This window comes from Delphinapterus leucas, chromosome 14, assembly GCF_059928025.1.
Source record: "Delphinapterus leucas isolate spDelLeu-1000000601 "Yukka" chromosome 14, BTC_Dleu_Yukka2, whole genome shotgun sequence".
NCBI lineage: Eukaryota > Metazoa > Chordata > Mammalia > Artiodactyla > Monodontidae > Delphinapterus > Delphinapterus leucas.
The window spans coordinates 26,265,854-26,285,783 of NC_143142.1; the positions used below are offsets into that span (position 1 = coordinate 26,265,854).

Below are 19,930 nucleotides of genomic sequence, written 5' to 3' on the forward strand. Positions count from 1 at the left end.
GAGTCTGAGGTTACTTCTCCCTCTCATGTTGGCTCTAAGGAAAGAGCATCTGAGGCGGGGACCGGGGCTGGGGAGGACCTGGTGCTTTTATACTTCACAGTGGAAGAACAGGAAGGGAACCAGAGAGGCTCCCTCCACAGATGGAGGCCTGGCTGAGTAGGCCTGCTGGCCTTCTCATCCCCACACAGACCTGCCCCTGCACGGTACACACCTCAGCACCCTGAAATAACTTGGGGGGCTCTGGGCTCTAAATACCTTCCAGTTTGCTTAGTGGTTTCAGGCTCTGGGAGCACTTCCACATCTCTGGTCTCCTCATGGGAGTAGGGAGCTAGGATTTAGAGTTGTGTTATGCAGCTGACGGTTGGCACACCAGGGTGAGATCCTGGGGGTCCAGGCTCCCAGTCAGAATTCCAAGCCCCGTAAAGGAAGTCAGGAAGTGGGTTCTTACCTGAGCCAGGATTTAAAGCCTCACTCCCTTTAGGTCGCCTGTGTGTTGACTTCTGGCTCTAAGATGTGCGGTTTAGAAATCCCTGTCTCCCATGTTTGTTCTTTGGAGTGTGCACAGGGGGTTGTAGAAGGGATCACTCAGAGCCTGGGGAGTGGATACATAGGTGGGTGCCTTAGGGAGGCCGGGGTGAGGAGAAGGAGCCTGGTTCGTGAAGCATATTTGAAGATAACCCATCTTCTCATTGTTAACACTGCTCTTCTAGCCTCAGGCCCCAGAGACAGGTCTCCACACCTGAGCCTCCTCGTGACACCAGCCCAGCCGTGTCAGCCTCGTGAAAGGCTGCCTTAGGTAATTAGAGTGTTAGTGGACCCAAGAAATAGACCTTTGCCAAATTCCACTTCATGGTATTTCCTGTGCTGTGTGTTTAAATGAGACTTTCAGCTATGCCATAAATAAGTATGTCTGTGAATTATGTTATCTTCTAAAACTGATGCCTGTCGGATCTTGTTAAAAACAGTCCCCTCTTGGGACTGTTGCAATTAGGTTACCAGGAAAAGTATTAAAATTAAAATAAGAAAGGTGAGACAAGTAGGAGAAAATGTGCCAGTAATTGAAGCTTCGTTATTCCCCTTGAGATGGTGTTACAAAGTGAGGATGGTTCAGGTGAACTTTACTTCCTGAGTTAGTTCACAAGGTTTTTTTCATAAAACTTGAGTTTTGAAAGAACATTCCTGCACGCGAAGAGATATTTTAAGAGAGGTCTTTGTTTAGACACTTTGCTCTCTTGCTTACCTCTTTTTAGGAAACGAGTTTATCCTTGGGATTTGGTTTGAAAGGGGAGCCTCCCGTGCCCTTGGTGGAGCAGGGCTGGAAGGGCTCCTGGGAAGCAGGGGTGTTCTCAGGTGGTGCGGAGTGGCGAAGGCCTTTCCAAAGGTAGATCGTTGGCAGAAGAGAATGTTTGGAGCAAGGGTGCTGTGGTCATTACAAAATAACCTGCAGTCCAAGTTGTGTCCTCTGACACAGCGGCCCGCATTCGAGTCCCAGCTGTTCCTGGTGTGATCTTGGGCACGTTTCTCAAATTCTCTAAGCCTAAAAGGCACCCTGGCTCTGAGAGTTGATGTTTGTTTGTTAATCATCCATTCATGCATCCAACCTGTGAGGGGTGCTGTGTAGGGTCCTGCCACCAAAGAGCTTGCCACCTAATGAAAGATTAGAGGCAGAAACCAGCAGTGTGGTAAGTGATCTGATAACACAGAATAGGTGGGAGCAGAGATGGAGGTAGGAGATGGGAATGTGGGTGGGTGTTGGTCTGGGAAGGCTTCCTGCAGGAGGTGACCCTTTGAACTGAGTTTTGAAGGATGACTAGAAGTTAGCTGGGTGAAGTGGGGGGAGGCATTCCTGGCAGAAGGAAGAGCTTGCAGGAACAAGAGAACACCACTGTGTAGCTGAAGGTCATTGAGAGTGTTGGGTGTGTTGGGCAAAAGACAAAAGCTTGGACGCGAGCTGTGACCATATCAGCAGAGAGCAAAGCTGAGGAGGTGAACAGTTTTCTTGTGGCCTTCATTGAGGCAAGAAATCGCCGGTTTCTCACAACTGTTAGAGGTTCTGAAGTTTGCAGGTGGGCAGTTTACCTTTTTATTGATTAATTTTAAAGTAATTTAGAGCAAATGCTTGAGTCTCCCTATAATAATATCAGTCTCCTATACTCATATTCCAGTATACTTTCCTGACTAGAAAAGGGCAGAAATTTGTTAGCACCTTCAGAGTTGTACTTAGCTCTGGGCACGCACAGCCAGGAGTCTGAATGGAGCCTCACGGAGCAGTGCCCCGTGGTGTGGGCTAAGGGAACGGTGGTGAAGTGGGGTAGGGGCTGCAGGTGAGGTGTGGAGGGAGTGGGGATGGATCGAGAGAGTCAAGGAGGGCAAGTGGGGTGGTCCTTAGCTCTGTCTTCCTGATGCCTCAGCTCCTACCTCACCCTCACCATGGACACCTCCACAAACATTCCCTTCTTCAGCAGAGGTTTCCTGAGTGCCTGGATGTGGCTGTAGGAGTGGGGAGTGCAGCGGGGAGCAACGCAGAGGGCCCGTCTTTGTGGAGCCTGGGACACAGTCTCATGACATGGTCTCTGCTCCCACCAGGGAGAAACCAGCCGCCTCATCCCTGTCCTGTACCAGCCTCGCTCAGTGTGGACCCCTGCAGTTGTCCCTCTTGAGGTTTTTGTTTGTTGGTTTTGGTTTTTTCGGTCTTACCCACCTGTATGCTTCTGGTCTTTTAAAATCCTGATTACATCGTGTAGCATGTTGATCACCCCCTCGGTTTCATGTTATCTGCACATTTCATAAACGCACGATCCAGATCCTTCTCTGCAGCCTCTCCTGATCCATGTCTGATATCTAAAAAAGGACAGTGAGGCTGGTCTGGTGTGACTTGTTCCTGACTGAGCCCATGCTGCCTTCCAGAGACCCTATTTCCCATTCTAAATGCTCATAAACCATCTGTCTGCTAATTGCATCCAGAATTTTGTCCAGGTTTGATCTCAAGCTCACCTTTTGCGTTTCATAGAATTTGCCATTATCCCTGTTAGAACAAAATCCAAGAGACTTGACCCTTCATAAGCCTGCAAGTGTTCTGTGATGTAATTCTCTGTGGCAGATGACCAGCACTGGACTGGTCCTGTTTGCCAGTGTGTTTGGTCAGCACTTGGATATCTGTCCTTATCGGCATGAGGCCATCCTTTCATCTGTGGTGCATATTTTTTCTGTGAGCTCACCAGCATGCTCAAGAAACCTGCTCTTCACTCCCATTGGGGTCATCTGCGATTGTGGTGTTTACATTTCTTGGGCTGTCTACTCCCCATTTTGAAAACCCCTAGACATTGAGTTGCATCTGGTCTGAATCTTTTGAATTGACCTTCCTAAGACCCATGGTACTTCTTCCTTCACTGACTGGCCTAGAATTCCCAGATTTCTGCTTCCACAAGTTGGTTTTGCTTCATTGGTTAGAATTAAGTGTTCGCGTTAGCAGTTTCTTCATCGCTGCTTCTACTTACTGAGAGGAAGTTATCTACCAGGCAAATCTAGGTTTCCTCAGTGCTGATTGTGTTTTTCTGCTCTCCGGGATCAGCTGTGAGTTCCTGTGGCTGGAACTCTATGCCCACAGTGATGTCGGGTCTGCATGTGGAGGTCTGTAAGGGTCAGAGGCATAGCCTCCCAGCGTGAGGGGGCTGCTCTGTCTCAGCGATTCCCCTCCTCACCAAGGCTTGTCAGAGATGCCCACAAGCTCACACCCACCTTCTTAAGGACTTTCATCAGGGCTGCCGGGCTCCTTCTCCATCCTTCTGTCGTTGACGTGTCACTTGTCCTTAACAGCATCCAGTTTTAGGAATTCTGTACCTAAGGTAACATTTTTTTTTTCTAGCATATCATATTCTCATTGGATTGTGAATTAGAGAATATTCTTAAAAGGGTTTTGTTCCTCTTTCTTACTATGTAAATTGAGTGAGAGTACTGTGAAATTGGGGCCCTAGTGTGGTTCAGACAAGGCCAGTCCCAGCCTGGTCATTAAGCTAACCTCAGTTTTCCATACGTGGTAATAGCTACTGTGTAAGGAGAACCATCAGCTAGGGCTTCACAGAGAATATTTTAGTTGATCCTCATAGCTGCCCCATTTTATGCACTTAGAACTTGAGGTTTGTTTAATTTGTTGACAGTCTTATAGTTGGTATGTGGTAGAGCTAGGACTCAGCCCACACAGTCTTTCTTTAAACAGCTTTATTGAGATAAAATTCACATATCATACAATTTACCCATTTAAAGTGTACAACTCAGTGGTCTTTGGCATGTTAAATTATTTGTTTTTTAAAAATTGTGGTGAAATGTGCATAACAGAATTTGCCCTTTTTAAGTGTTCAATTCAGTGGCATTAATTGCATTCACAGTGTTATGCAGTTACCAGCACTGTTTCCAAAACTTTTTCCTCACCCCAAACTATAACCATTAAGCAGTAACTCCCTACCCTCCTCTCCTGAGGCCCTGGTAACCTCTAGTCTACCTTCTATCTGTATGAATTTGCCTATTCTAGATACCTCATATAATAAATGGAATCATAAAATATTTGTCCTTTGGATTGGGCTTATTTCACAGAGCATAATGTTTTAAGGTTCATCCATGTTATAGCAAGTATCTTCATTCTTTTTATAGCTAAGTAAAATTCCATTGTATGGATAGAGACCACATTTTGTTTATCCATTCATTAGGTAATGGTCATTAGAGTTATTTCTACCTTTTGGTTATTGAGGATAGTGTTACCAACATTTATGTACATGTTTTTGTTTGAATACCTGTTTTCAGTTCTCTAGGGTATATGCCTAACAGTGGAATTGCTGGGTAGCTCTTTAACTTTTGAGGCCAACTAAACTGTTTCCACAGTGGCTGCACCATTTTACAATCCCACAAGCAATCCTCCACATCCTCATCAACACCTGTTATTTTCCTTCTTTTTAAAATTTATAGCCATCCTACTGGCTATAAAGTGGCATCTTGTGGTTTTGATTTGCACTTCTGTAATTACTAATTATGTTAAGTGTCTTTTCCTGTGCCTCTTGGCCATTTTTATATCTTCTTTGGGAAAATGTTCAAGAGCTTTGCCCATTTTAATTTTAATTTAATTTAATTTTATTTTTGCCCATTTTAAAATTGTGTTTGGTTTCTGTTGTTGAGTTTTAGGAGTTTTTCATATATTTTGGATATTAAACTCTTATCAGAGGTATGATTTTTAAATACTTTTTTCCGTTCTGTAGGTTGTCTTTGTACTTTCTTGTCAGTGTACTTTAACGCACGTTGTTGATTTTGATGAAGTTCATCTTATCTATTTTATCTTTTGCTGCTTGTGCTTTTGATGTCATATCTAAGAATCCATTGCCAAATTCAGGGTCATGAAGATTTACCCCCATGTTTTCTTCTAAGAGTTTTATGGTTTTAGCTTTTACATTCAGGTCGTGTATCCATTTTGAGTTAATTTTTGTATATGGATTGACATGGGCGTCCAAATTCTTTCTTTGCAGGTAGAAAATCCAGTCGTACCAGTACCATTTGTTGAAGAAATTGTTCTTTCCCCATTGAATGGACTTGGCACCCTTTTCAAAAATCAGTTGGCCAGGGAATTCCCTGGTGGTCCAGTGGTTAGGACTTTGTGCTTCCATTGCAGGGGTCATGGATTCCATCCCTGGTCGGAGAAGTAAGATCCCACAAGCCACAAGATGTGGCAAAAAATAATAATAATCAGTTGGCCAGAGATGTATGAGTTTATTTATGAACTCTCAATTCTATTCCATCGATCCATATGTCTGTCTGTGTGCCAAGACCACACTGTTTTGATTTCCATAGCTTTGTGTAGTGGGTTTGAAGTCAGGAAATATGAGTTCTCCAACTTTGTTCTTCTTTTTCAAGATTGTTTTGGCTATTCAGCATGCCTTGCAGTTCTATATGAATTTGAGGATCAGCCTTTCCATTTCTGGGGGGAAAAAAAAGCTGTTAGAATTTTGATAGAAATTGTGTTGAATTTGTAGATGACTTTGGGTAGTGTTGACATCTTGAAAATATTGTCTTCCTATCCACGAACACTGGATGTCTTTCCATTTATTTAAGTCTTCTTTAATTTCTTTTAGCAGTGTTTTGTAATTTTTGGTGTACAAGTCTGTCACCTTGGTTAAATTTATTCCATTACTTTATTCTTTTAGATGCTATCGTAAATGGAATTGCATTCTTTTTTTTTTTTGGCTGCACTGCGCAGCTTGCGGGATCTCTGTTCCCCAACAAGGATTGAACCTGGCACGACAGTGAAAGCACCAAGTCCTAACCACTGGACCACCAGGGAGTTCCCTGGAATTACATTCTTATTTGCTCACTGCTGGTGTATAGAAACACAACTGATACTGTGTGTTGATCTTGTACCCTGCAAATTGGCTGAGTTTTATTAGTTCTAATAGCTTTCTTCTGGAATCTTTCTACATATAGGATCAGGTCATCTGTGAATGGAGATGGTTTTACTTCTTCCTTTCCATAGCCCACCTTCTCTTGCACCATGGCATACCTTTAACCCCTGACTCATCCTAAAATAAAACCCCTGTGTTTTCATAAGAAGTGTTAACCAGTAAGTAGCCCTCTTGAACCAAGTTAATACCCTGAAGGATAATGGCAATTTTAAAGAGACTGAGTCTTCAATATTAAAAACCAGTCAGTAGGGCTTCCCTTGTGACGCAGTGGTTAAGAATCCGCCTGCCAATGCAGGGGACACGGGTTTGAGCCCTGGTCTGGGAAGATCCCACATGCCACGGAGCAACGAAGCCTGCACTCTAGAGCCCACGAGCCACAACTACTGAAGCCCGTGCTCTGCAACAATAGAATACACTGCAATGAGAAGGCCGTGCACCACAGTGAAGAGTAGCCCCCGCTCACTGCAACTAAGGAAAGCTCGCGCACAGCAACCAAGACCCAACGCAGCCAAAAATAAAATAAAATAAATAAATAAATTCATTTAAAAAAAAAAGCACCAGTCAGTAGCATCCGGTTGTAGGTGAGGGTACATGAGGCCACTTGATGGCTGCTCAGGGCACATGGACATGGAGGGTTTGATTCAGGTGCAGGTGCCCAGAGCACATGGGGCGGTGTTAGAGCAGGCAAAGGGCCCAGGCAGCTCCATGAGGGCGGGTGGGCTGTCTGCTTCTTTCTGTCTTGTGTCCTTCCAGGCCTGGCACATGGATGTTCAGCATGCGTTAAATGAGTGAACGAATGAAAGCCACAAACGGCAGGATGAAAGCTGCCTGGTGATTGTAGCACGTGGGTTTTTGCTTTGTTTTATATCTTTTTTGGGTTACGGACCCCTTTGAGAATCTGGTGAAAGCTGTGGACTCTTTCTCCAGAAAAACAACATATATTAATGTATTTACATATAGTTCTGCATATACTTTGAGGATCTTTAATATCTGAGACCCATTCCTGTCACCGAAGTTAGGACTTCTGACTCCAGTGTAACCCATTGCACTCCTGATCTTGTTTTTATGGCGCCTGACTGGGGAAGCAGAAAGCTGCTGTGGCAGCCAGTGCTGGGGCCTCCTGCAAGGAGCACTGCTCTTTGAATCAGGTGCCAGAAGACAGGCGGCAGAGTAATTTCCAGAGCTCCTGTTCACACTCGGGACAGGTAGGGCTCCAGGAGACCATGGCCACATCAGGAAGTATCCTCTTGGCGTCTCCCTCTTCCTGCCCCTCGTGTCAGCCTCACACAGAACGGAGCCTGCTAGTGTGTGCTCCATCTTAGAGTTGAAGCAAACCCCAGTGCGCTGGCAGTTCTTATCATGAGGAGGACTGTCACAGGGTGACAGTAAAGGACATAAGGACGTAAGGAATGTCTTCTCAATCTGTTGATTGGGTTGGCCACACCTTCCAGGCTCACATTGGTCCTTGAGCTGAGTTGGTACCCAACCACTTCAAGATTTATCTGCCTTCCAAAGTGAGTGCTGCTTTCGGCTCAGCCCTTCTACCATGAAGCCCAAGGAAGGGCACCGGACCAGCACTGAGAGCTCCCAACCATGCTGGGCCCTGGACCTGAGGGGCTGTGTGGTCAAGCCGTGGAAGAAGCCAGTCCACAGCCAGCCCCGTCCCATGTGTGGTGTTCTGGGGCTCGGACCCGTGGAAGGGGGCCTTCAACTGAGGTAGAAAACAGCACAAGGAGTGACGGGCTGTGTTTTGACATGTGAGGGCTCCTGCAAGGCCAGAGTGTGGCATTAATGGTCAGGTGGCCATCAGAAGTCTCCCAGCCCTTCTACCCTCCTGGGCTGCACCCAGCCACGCTCTGCTACTCAGGGTCCCTCAGGCGAAGGCCTCGTCCTCGCTCCTGTGCTCTGCAACGTGGACTCAATACTGCTTTTCAGCCACTCGCTTTTTGCACTGTTTTTATCATCTAACAGACATTTGCTGAGTGTCTGCCACGTCTAGACAGTGGGTTATTTATTGTCTGTCTCACAGTGAAGAGGGTAGGAGCTGCAGTCAACGTGCAGCACATCTCACTGAACTGATTAGGCAGAATTAGCAGAAGGTATCCTGTGAAGACCGTCAGAGTCAGGAGTGAATTGGCAGAGGTGCGGGTGGGATGTTCTGGCACCTTCCTCTGCATCCTCCCGTGGTCTTCCTCGTTGCTTGGGACCCTTCACAGTGACGTATCAGACTTCGAGTCTCCAGGCCTTCCCCTCATCTCCTCTCTCTAACAGGCATCCTTCCCATCCCCCGTCGGTTTTGAGAGGACCCTTGTTACTGACAGGGTTGAAAACCCACTTTAGTACAGTGCTTCTCCATTGCTGGTTCCAGTTCTCCCCGGAACCAGCCAGAGGACAGTGACAGCTGGTCGGGGGCATGATCGTGGGGTGGGGACTGGGTCTACTCAGGAATCTCTATGCCAATAGCAGCTACTGTTTACTTCGCTGGGTGTTGTGGTTAACAGTTCCATTTAGTACTTCCTTTAATTACTGCAAGAACCTTCCGAAGTCAAAAGAAAACGGAGACAACTTGAACAGTTTGTCACAGTAATGTAGCCCTAAAAGTGGCAGAACCAGGACATCTGTCCAGCCCTGCCCCACTCCAAAGGTCATAGCGTGAGTCACCGCATGGTGCCACCCTAAACTTGCTTTAAGCAGAGACTGCTTACCTCCCGCTGTTGTAGATCTTAGATCTTAGTTTCAGGTGTGTCCTGAGTACACAGTACAGAATCCAGCCCATCTCCAGTGGCGGCCGCCCAGAGCCCTTCCTGCTCTCAGTGGCGGCGTGTGCAGCTTTATAAGGCCGTTTATGGGAGCTGGGATTGTCCTTAAGGTGTGTTTGACTTTGGTCAGGGTTGCTTATGTTCCTTCAGTTGTGGAAGCAGAGCAGAGATCCAAGGTTTCTTAGGACAAGCTTGATGGTGCTGGGCAGTAGCCTGGAACATGGTTTTTAACATCTTACGCTGTGCAGTCGTGTGGTCGCACTTCCAGTACATCACGTCCCTGTATCTGTCATACAGCCCATCTCTGGGCAAGACCTTGGCAGGTTTGAGAAACTGAAAGGAAGCCACTGTGATTGGGGTGAGGGTCAGAGATAGGAAGAGTTGGGGACCAGAGGAGGCAGAGCCTTGGAGACCGGAGTTTGGATGGTGCTCTTGTGCAAATAAATGGTGTTGGGGGTTCAAAGGCAGAGCAGTGACCTAATTATCTTTATGTTTTCAAAAGGTCTGTCTTCTACTGTCCTTAGGCCCTTGTGCCTGTCACTTCTGTCCTCAGAACCTTGCTGCTTACTTGGCCATCTGTCTCTAGCACATGCGGACAGCAGCCTGTCGTTTTTTCTCTTTTCCCTGATTCTGCAGACTTCCCTGGAAAGCTTACAAGAGCCCTGTGACATGGAATGCGAAATGAGCGAGACCAGCCTCCTCCTTCTGAGAGTGCTGTGTGGGGGTGGGGGATGAGGGTGAGCAGAATGGAGCCGCCATGGGGCAGAGGGGCAGCAGAGCAAGAGGGAGGTGAAGTCTCCTGCTTCAGGTGCCTCGGCATCAGTGGGAGGGGACTGGCCCGGGGCCATTGACCTGGGCCCCAGGAGTTCCTTGGTGGTAGGTGGGGGCCAGGCTGGGGGAGAGGAAGGGTTGGGAGCTGGGCTGAATGGCAAGGGTGGCAGGGGATGGAAGGTGGCTGGGCTGGTAGAGCCAGGCAGTTGGGGGGGGGCACCTGGAGGAGGGGGCATTAGCAAGAGGTCTCAGCGTGTTCCTGGCCCCCAGACTGGAGGAATAAGCTCAACCAGGATGTGGGAGAGGGCTGCTGGGGCCAGGTTTTTAGGAAAGTGAGATTTTTTCTTGCACATTTATCAAACATCAGATAAGGCAGGCTAAGATTACAAACTTGAGGCAAAATATATGCACTCTGGGCATCCAGAGTCCAGGTGAAGATAGAAAAGCATAGATAAAAGACAGAATTCCCAAAGTATTTTTTGTAGGATGTCAAATGAGTGGAGCAAACAAAAACTTCAGTCTTGGGGAGAAGCCGTTGATCCTGACATTTGCCAACAGCACCTATCAGCCAAAACTGCATTATATTTGTTTCTTTTTAGTCTGAGCTATTCTGGCCTTAGTCTTTTTTTTTTTAAAACATCATTGTCAGAGTCTGAGCTGGCTCTGAGTGCAGGCCTGCCTACAGACTGCCCAGGGACCCTCAGGCCATCATCCCTTTGCACCACAGCGTCCACCTGGGCGTTAGCTCACCTGGTCCCTCTCCCCTTTGCTCACCGCATCTTCTTTACAGGCACGCACTCACACACCCTCTTATTTGTCCTTGCCTTTTCTTTCTTGCTTTTTTTGGAAAATTTTTAAATTAATTTATTTTTGGCTGCATCGGGTGTTGCTGCACGTGTGCTTTCTCTAGTTGTGGTGAGAGGGGGCTACTCTTCATTGCAGTGCGCAGGCTTCTCACTGCAGTGGCTTCTCTTGTTGCGGAGCACAGGCTCTAGGCGCACGGCTGCAGTAGTTGTGGCTCGCGGGCTCTAGAGTGCAGGCTCAGTAGTTGTGGCACGCGGGCTTAGTTGCTCTGCAGCATGTGGGATCTTCCTGGACCAGGACTGGAACCCGTGTCGCCTGCATTGGCAGGTGGATTCTTAACCACTGTGCCCCCAGGGAAGTCTCATGTCCTTGCCTTTTCTTATACTTATTTCAGTACATTGATTATATTGTATTTTCCGTAAGTCATTTTGTAATGGTGTCAGTAGTTTTATATCCATGAATTTTCATTTCTTTCCTATTTCATTATTTAAAAAATAAAGACAGGTAATCATTTTCTTAGCTGAAAAGGAAATAAGGAAAGAACATGCTCTCATATGTTGGAGAGAGAATGTGCCAGTGAGGCTCCCCACATTGGTGGCCTTGTTGTGCTCCAGGCACGAGACAGCTGGTTCCTGCAGTGGAGACTTGAGGAGGCCAAGGGTCTGGGGGAGGTAGGGGTGGGGGTGGCTGCAGGGCCTGGGTTTGTAGTATCCCAGCAGCTCCTGCCTGCAGAGGGTTCTCTCTGCTCACATAGGCCCCATCTTAATTTTTGTGTTAAATGAGTTTCATCTCATGTCTTAAGTTTGTGCTTAAATATTTTTTTTAATGGAATAAGACAGATTGGACACAAGTCATGACTGCAGATCCCCATTGACTTCAGCTCCCTTTGATCTTCAGCTTTGTGATTTCTGCACAGTCTCCACTGCAGCTCAAGGTTCCATCTGCAGTAGAGCTTGCCTTGGATCCGATCTGGCAAATATCTTCACTAGAGATAGCAATGTGGTCATAATCAGAGTTTTCCTCTTTTATGACTTCTGTACGGTAGGAAAAGAATATACAAATTACAGACCTAAATCTTTGGTACACTTCAAAGAATATGAATTTATTCTTAATTATCAGAATCGTTGGTGTGATATCCTAGTTATGAATAAGAAAGACATTTCTCTTCCTGCCACCTATGAATAAAAACATTGTTACTTGGAGAAAGGGAGCAATACTTGAACTCTAAGCACTAATCTTAAAACAATCTGTATTTTAGAAGTCTACTAAAGACATTTAAAAACTTAACTCTTATATTAAATTAGTTTATTCTTCCCCCCAAATTTTTATTTCCTTTTAAGGCAAGACAAGAGAAAACATGTCTTTTCAGTTGTAATTTTTTTTTTCCACTGAAGTATTTTACAACTTAATTTTTAATACAAGTCTTAAAATAGAATTACCAGTTGTTAACCTTCAAATTTTAATTGTTCCACCAACTTAGGTGTTAAAGTTGAGTGATGACATAAGTTTGAAAATAAATATAATAATTTAATTTATAAGTACGTGTAGTTAGCTTTTTACGCCTTGTTTTTCTCATATACATATCTAGTACTTGGCTACAAAAATCTGAATACTATAGTGCATTTATTTTTGTCTTGCGACTTGTCATTATATAAAATCTAATTCTTAATTACTGGACTCTATAAGCTGTATTACAGTAAAGTTGAATTTGTAGTTTTCCTAAATAAGAGGAGTTTGAGTCAGAATTCAGACTGGGAACTTAGGGACCCTCCCCCCCATTTTTTAAAATTTAAACTGAATTTATACTGTGTTCTAACCAGGGAGCCTCAGGGGATAACACTCTTTTCCGTTGTCATTTTGGCAAGTACTCCCAAGTAAGCCGGTCTCCACAGGGCAAGAGGTTCCATTTGGTAATAGCGCTGTTGTCCATGTAAGTGTGACCACAGTAGGTTTGGGGAGTTAAGCAGTTGGTGTGCTGGTTCGAGCATCCCGGTGAGCAAGTGGGTTGATGAAGTCAGCAGTGCCGGGTGTGGGGGAGACCTCAGGGCAGGGATGCGACGTTAGGGCAGAGAGTGGCTGGGGAGCCAAGGGGTCCTAGTGCAGCTGGGCTGTGCTGCCCTGGCCCCCCTGCTCCAGCCTACCTTACAGGAGGGTGGAGTGTGTGGAGGATCAAGGCTGAGCCCTGCAGCAAGAACCCTCTGAAAAGGCGGCCACACAGCCAAGCTGCTGACGTGCAGTGTCTGCTGAATCGAACTCTGGCCCCCACAGCAGCTGCTGGCGGTGTGTTTCCTTCTCCGTCCCCAGCTCTTCCCCAGCCTGAGCCTTCGATTTCGTGCACAAGTTAGGATGAAATCACCACCTGGACAGACTGGGTGGGTACGGGCACAGTGTTCAGTCCTCTGTTTCGCACCGGCGTCACCTAATAAGCACCGCGTCTCCCACCCCCGTGAGCCGAGTGATGTCCTGGTGCTTCCATACAAATGGCTCGTCTCGTGTAGACCAGGAGCCATCTTAGAGCCTGGAGTTTGGTTTTAAGAGTGCAGTAGCTGGCCCTGTAACCTGAACGCCTGGGAGCCAGGAAGGGCAGGTGTGGCTCTGCCTGGGGCCCCGGGTGCCTCCGGGGCCCTTGGTCACTCCGGGCCAGCAGTCAGCTCTCTAGCCCAGCAGCTTTAGCAGAAGATGCCTTTTCCAAAATGAAATACTGCATGGAACCCCATAGATGTCAGATTAAAAGTTTTTTAATATAAAGGTGTTTTGTAAATTGAGATTTACAAGAATTAAGGCAGTTGGGGGGGTGGTCGACTTTTACAATGGGCGGAAAACATTGGAAATAACGTGAATGGTAGATACCATCTTGTGTTAACCCCCCTCAACCAGCTCACTTTTGAGTGTACTTTGTTGCGTGCAGTGAGAGGTGTGTTTTGCTCTTTACCTTGCTATTCTCGGGGGCCTTCCATCAGACACGTGGGACAGAAGCTTCGTTCCAAGGAAAGCACATGAGCAGCAGCCAGCAGGGCAGCATGGAGTAATGGGGCAGGAACGCGCTTGACTGCTTCTGATTATAACTTTTATAAAATACACATTTACAAGATTGAAGTCCCAGTCTGACATCTGTTGGAGTTTAAAGCACCTCCTCAGAGCTCAGGGTCTGCAGACAATTTGAAAACCACACCCAAGTCAAAATTGCTGCCTCCCCTTGATGAGCAAAGCAGCCCCTGGCTGGTGCCTGTCCTCTGGCCGTAGGTAGGATTCCTACCACCCTGAAGCTGAAGGTTGGTTTGAAAAGGTTCTCTGAGCTGGGCCTCCTTCCCCCGAGACTGGCCGGTGGGAGACACTGCTGCAGGGGAGGCAGCGGACAGGGTGTTCTTGGTGGTAGAAGCTCCTTCCCGTGAAAAAGGGTGGAGATGGCTTTGTTTCTTTTTTTTTTTTTTTTGCGGTACGCGGACCTTTCACTGTTGTGGCCTCTCCCGTTGCGGAGCACAGGCTCCGGACGCGCAGGCTCCGGACGCACAGGCTCAGCGGCCATGGCCCATGGGCCCAGCCGCTCCGCGGCATGTGGGATCCTCCCGGACTGGGGCACAAACTCACGTCCCCTGCATCGGCAGGCGGACTCCCAACCACTGCGCCAGCAGGGAAGTCCCGCTTTGTTTCTTTTAATGCACTTTTTGCATGAGTTGAACCGTTCGCAGAGTCAGGTGTTCATTCTGTGCCGTTGGAGTTAGTAGCCAATCTGGGGGGAAAAGGCTGCCTCAGAGCACGTTCTCACAGCTGAGCAGAAGCACCCTGGCTTGCTGGTAGCACCTCGTGTCTTTGGCACGGCCTGATTTTATTTAATTTTTGTCTGCATTGGGTCTTCGTTGCTGCGCGCAGGCTTTCTCTAGTTGCGGTGAGCAGGGGCTACTTTTCATTGTGGTGCACGGGCTTCTGGTTGTGGTGGCTTCTCTTGTTGTGGAGCACGGGCTCTAGGCACACGGGCTTCAGTGGTTGCAGTGTGCTGGCTCAGTAGTTGTGGCTCGCGGGCTACAGAGCTCAGGCTCAGTAGTCGTGGCACATGGGCTTAGTTGCTCCATGGCATGTGGGATCTTCCTGGCCCAGGGCTGGAACCCGTGTCCCCTGCATTGGCAGGCAGATTCTTTTTTTTTTTTTTTAATAAATTTATTTATTTATTTTTGGCTGCGTTGGGTCTTCCTTGCAGTGTGCGGGCTTCTTATCGCGGTGGCTTCTCTTGTTGCGGAGCACAGGCTCTAGGCGCGTGGGCTTCAGAGCACAGGCTCAGTAGTTGTGGCGCATGGGCTTAGTTGCTCTGCAGCGTGTGGAATCTTCCTGGACCAGGGATCGAACCTGTGTCCCCTGCATTGGCAGGCGGATTCTTAACCACTGCACCACCAGGGAAGCCCACAGCATGATTTTAGGTCTAAGCACTGAGAAAAATGAGAGTCCTAAGAAGAAAATGTGTTGGTTCCTTTCAGTGGAATAGCATGTGTGATTTAGTTTTCAGAGAAAACGCTGACTTCGTCTTCTTTCTCCCCCTTACAGGTGGGTGACATCGTGAAAGTCACAAGGATGAACATAAACGGCCAGTGGGAAGGCGAGGTGAATGGGCGCAAAGGGCTCTTCCCCTTCACGCACGTCAAAATCATCGACCCTCAGAACCCGGATGAAAACGAGTGATGCTGCTGCCCTGTGCCTGCTGCTTCATCGTCCTGCCCCACACGCCTCCTTCAAGCGGGGAAGCGTCCTCTTGGGCAGGTCACACGCGCTGCCAACGTCCAGCTTCTGCAGCGGGCAGCCTCCCACACATTGGAATGCTCACAGTGGCTGCCCCGGCATTTGTATCATAGTCGTGTTGTCAAAGAGTAGCTGATTTTAGAGTTCTTTGGATCATAAACTGGAAACACTGGTGGAGGCACACAGGTGAGAGGAGGTGCCGAGGACAGGGCTCCCTTCCGGCCAGCGCCCCGCCTGTCCCTGGGCTGACCCAGGGTCCCAGGGGAGCTCGGGCCCACAGCAAGGCCTTGCCACTGGGAGCCATGGGTGGTGCCGTCGCCGGCGTGGTGGTTTTCCGTGAAGAGCAGAGGAAGTTGACCCTTCAGGAGAGGGAATTCTGCCCTAAACTCCCCGTGTCAGGCTTTTCTTTTCTTTTTTTTTTTCCCTCTTGTTGTTTGGTTTGGTTTTAGAAGACTTAATTAATTAGACTGGTGTGTTCTGAACAGGTTTTTAAGTAGCAGGTTAGCTTTTGTGATGAGACGAGGGATGGCACGTGCCTCTGAAGCTGCTGTCACCGCAGGAGCGCGAGAAAAAGAGCCCTGAGGCAGAGGCCTGTACTGTCTTGGTTGCCGGTGGTACCTTGTGTTGCCAGATAGCAAACAGCCACCACTACCACCACCCAGCAGATGTGGGCTTCCAAGCTGCGTGCACAGCCTCTTGGACGACGTTGTCCCCGCAGGCATCAGAGCCAGGGGCCAGGGGGTGGTGTGATTCACCTTGTTTGCTGGCTTCCTGTCCAGGCTTTCAGTGAATGCACCCCTTGAAAGTATAGGACCCAAGTTTCCTTAAAACGTCGTTGAATTCACTAAGGAATCGTTAAATTCCACTCACTGAGGCCCAGTTCTCCCTGCCCCAGCAAGCTCCCCAGGCTGCCCAAGAGAGATGGTGCTGCTAATGCTGGCTCCATGGTTCTTGTGTCCACACTGCTGTCCAGCAAGAAAGTGTAAGCTCTGGGCCTTGGTTGATGCATTTGATGTCAAATGAAATGCATCATTAACCATTACTTATTTGATGTTAAGTTTTCCCTGTTGGCTAAAAGAGGCCTGTTCATACGAGTCAGCTGGTACCAGTGTGTGACCGATGCCACGTCTATAGCACACGGCCGACTAGAATTCTGGAACCTTTGTGCAGTTCAGTGTGCCCGCCCTTCTGGACCCTGCTGAAGACAGGCCTCAGCTGAGAATGCGTCCAGCAGCCCTGGGGGTGTGGTCTCAGCCTGATAAGTAACTGTCCTCCCTGAGCATCTGCTGTAGCCTCGGCCCTGGCTCCCAGGGGCCTTGGGTTTTGAGGTTTCGAGCAGCTATTCTGGTCAGAACCAGCAAGGCCACCATGTTTCAATTTCTCTTTAATCAAATGTTCCATCAGGTAGGTAACCATCATATTAAAGACTCTTGAGGGTGCTCACATAGCCCTGTCTCTCTGTGATTTTCCTGGAAAAGGCTTCTTTGTGGGCTCTTCCTGATCAGTGAGAGCTGTGGCCACCTCTTGCTCCCAAGGTGCCCGAGTTGCAGTCACCTCTTGTTCTGGGTCCAGGCCCAGCCTAGCCCCACGGCATGTGGCACGTGTGTGGCTGGGCCCCTGCCCTCTACCTGGGGATGATGCCTGCCCTGTGGCCTGTAACCCAGTACCCAAGGGGGTCTCTCACAGAAGGGGGGACGTGTGCCTTGTCCAAAGAGAGCACACACCCTAAGGCCTTGTTAAACCACATTTAGCCGAGAGGCTGGGCACCTTTGGATGCCAGTAGTTGGCTCAAGTACAAGAAGTATATGGCCTTTTGGAAAGCAGGGTTTCCTTCCAGCCATGTCTGCTGACCAGTAAACAGCGTGACCCACCTCACGGGGATCACTTCAGAATCAGAACACCCTGCAAATGTAGGTTTACTTCAGAAGGCATCTGTTCAGTCCGTCAGCCCAGGTGCATGTCTCCAGGGCTGCCCCAGAGATTCAGAGCCCCAAATTAGGTGAGCCTTGAGCTCTGAACTGGAGGTGTGTGCCGAAAGTAGTACCTTTTTGACTTAGAACCTTATTAGTTTTTTAATCAGCCAGGGTAATTCTTTTTTTTCCACACTAAATATATAAGAAACAGCCCACTACCTTGGCTTTGGGCCTGGGCTCCCCAGGGGTCTGGGAAGACTCTGCTTCAGAAAGCGACTCAAATCTTCCAGAGGCATGGGCTTCCCTCCTGGGCAGGCTTCCTCTTAGGACTGTCCATTATTGCTACTTGCTCTGCTCTACTGTGTGTCACTTAAGAAAATGTGTGGATGTTAAAGTAGCTCACTGGGGAAGAGAACAAATTATATGCTAAAGGAATTGACAGTTTGATTAAAAATGTACTTATCCTGGAAAGGGAGTTGTCCCTGTCACCTCTGCCCGGTGTTGCTGCCCGGGGACACAGCTAATGAAGAGGACATGTGGATGGACTGCCCTTCGACGACTTTGTCACCCAGATAAGACCCCTTCTGTGCTCACGGTCAGGAACCTGAGGAGAGAGGGCCAGCTGCTCCCTCCTGAGCCTGAGCATCTTGCCTGTGCTGACTCCCTTCTCCAGCTGTTTACACACAAGGCGGGCCGGGACCGGCGGCCACTGCTCTTGTTAAGTTTGCTCAGAGGAATATGAACATTTTATTTTTGAAAAGGGATGGTGTTTTTGTGCCAGGTGTTTATAATTTAATCCTTTAATAATAATATGTTCATTAACCTCTTAAAATGAGTGAATCCTGATTGTTTTCACACCGAACCCGAGACACCACCGAGCTCGCCCTCAGCCTCCACCCTCTGGGACCGGAGGCCTGTGTCCCTGTGGCTGCAGCCAGTGGCCCCGAGCTGGGCGTGTGCTCTCACGGAGTGGAAGGACAGTCCTCTGAGACAGGGTCGTGGTCTCTGCGGAAGGAACAGTGGCCTTGCTTCTTGACGGTCTTCACTGTGTGTTTTAAAATGACAACAACACAACACAAAACTCTTTTGACCTGTAACTTAAAGATCATAAACTTCAGGCAATAATATTTTATGTGTAAGCTTTTAAAATTATTTTTGGGGATCATAGCTTGTTTTATTTTGTGCTATAAAATTAACAGTATTAAATGACTTATATTCTTAGAATACATGGAGTGTCTTTTCTTAACAGATCAGTGCCTTTTTATTTTTGTATTCCATTTTACGTTACTGGTCCCGGCATCAGACCCTTGTTTCCATAGCCTGTTTGTACATTGTCTCAATAAAACTTGCATCAGCCGGCGGTGGCAGCGGCTTTCGTGTTTTGGTGTCTCCTCAGTGCTGCCTTGGAGGCCCTCGCCCCCCCTCAGCCCCCCCAGCCCCCCCAGCAGTTAAGCACCTGCCGGGACACCTGTGAAGCAGTGGCCACCTGGTGCTTCTGCGAGTTGCCCTGCCCAGCCCTGCTGCTGTGGACTGAGTGGAGGGGTGGGGCTTGGCACCAGCACCACTCACACCCTGGCCTCCTGGGGGCGGGGTGGCAGTTCCAGGCCCGGCATCCTCCACGGAACTTGGGTGTCCTCCCTCTAATGGGCACCTTGTCTGAAGCATAAGTTTCGGAGCAGCCTTGTCCCTGGTCAGGGCATGAGACTCACCTGCCTTTCTTAAATCCTCTGCTCCTGTCTGTGGCCCTCCTGACAGGCTCCGGGACCTTCAACTGGAGGTGTTGGGGGGCCCGCTGATTTCCCTGCCGCCCCCCAGCCAGTGCTGTCCCGCACCTATTTGTGTGCCAAGAGAGGCCCAAGTGTCGTCGTGGTAGAACCTCCAGGAAGGTGCAACCTGGATCATCTCGAGCTGTGTTGCTGGAAAGCTTGGGAGATTCCAAACGGTCCACTCGTCCTGGAAGAAGGAAGGCCTCAGAGACGCCTTTGAAGAGTACTTTCTGCTTGGAAAGTTAAATTTTGCTCAGCAACGCTGGGCTGGATTCCTCCGTGATGGGAACCCCTGGGAAGTGAAGCTGCCTCCCCACTGGGTGAGTGTCAGGGCCCAGGTCTTGACACCCCACAGCGTCTTTGTATCCTGGCCTGGAGTGACCCACCCTTCAAGCCCTGGCCCTGCTCATGGCTCCCTGGCAGGAGGTTGAGGCCTGTGTCCAACGGGGGGCTGCAGAGATTGGGGGGCATCCCCTGCCCACGCCTTTTGCCCTGGGGACACCATCGCACTCTCCCCAGGCTCCCAGGCTTGTAGCCCAAGATAGCCTGTGCCTTGCAGGCTGGCACTGAAACGGGGGCAGGGGGAGGGGACTCAGCTACACCCTCCAGGCCCACGTGCCAGAGACAGCCCCAGGGCTCCCACTGTTCAAACTCAGAGGTCTGAGGGAGGGGTCGGGAAGGGGAGCCCTTGGGGTGGGCTCCCAGAGCTGCCCAGTGGCCAAAGCTGGCCAGTGGATTGGGTGGTCCGC

General features: G+C 48.7%; 1 protein-coding gene across 2 annotated transcripts in view; it reads left to right on the forward strand.

The window, feature by feature from the left end:
- Window positions 1–18,787, forward strand: part of CRKL (CRK like proto-oncogene, adaptor protein) — a 31,420-nt gene extending 12,633 nt beyond the window's left edge. Inside the window, exon 3 of one of the 2 annotated variants that reach the window (XM_089894825.1) lies at window positions 711–1,697. In XM_089894825.1, the coding sequence (XP_089750951.1) occupies window positions 711–743 (33 nt within the window). In that variant the 3' untranslated portion in view covers window positions 744–1,697. Of the gene's footprint in view, window positions 1–710; window positions 1,698–15,310 lie in introns of those variants that run through there. The other variant, XM_022551216.3, reaches the window with a different exon arrangement.
- The last annotated feature ends 1,143 nt before the right edge of the window (window positions 18,788–19,930 follow it).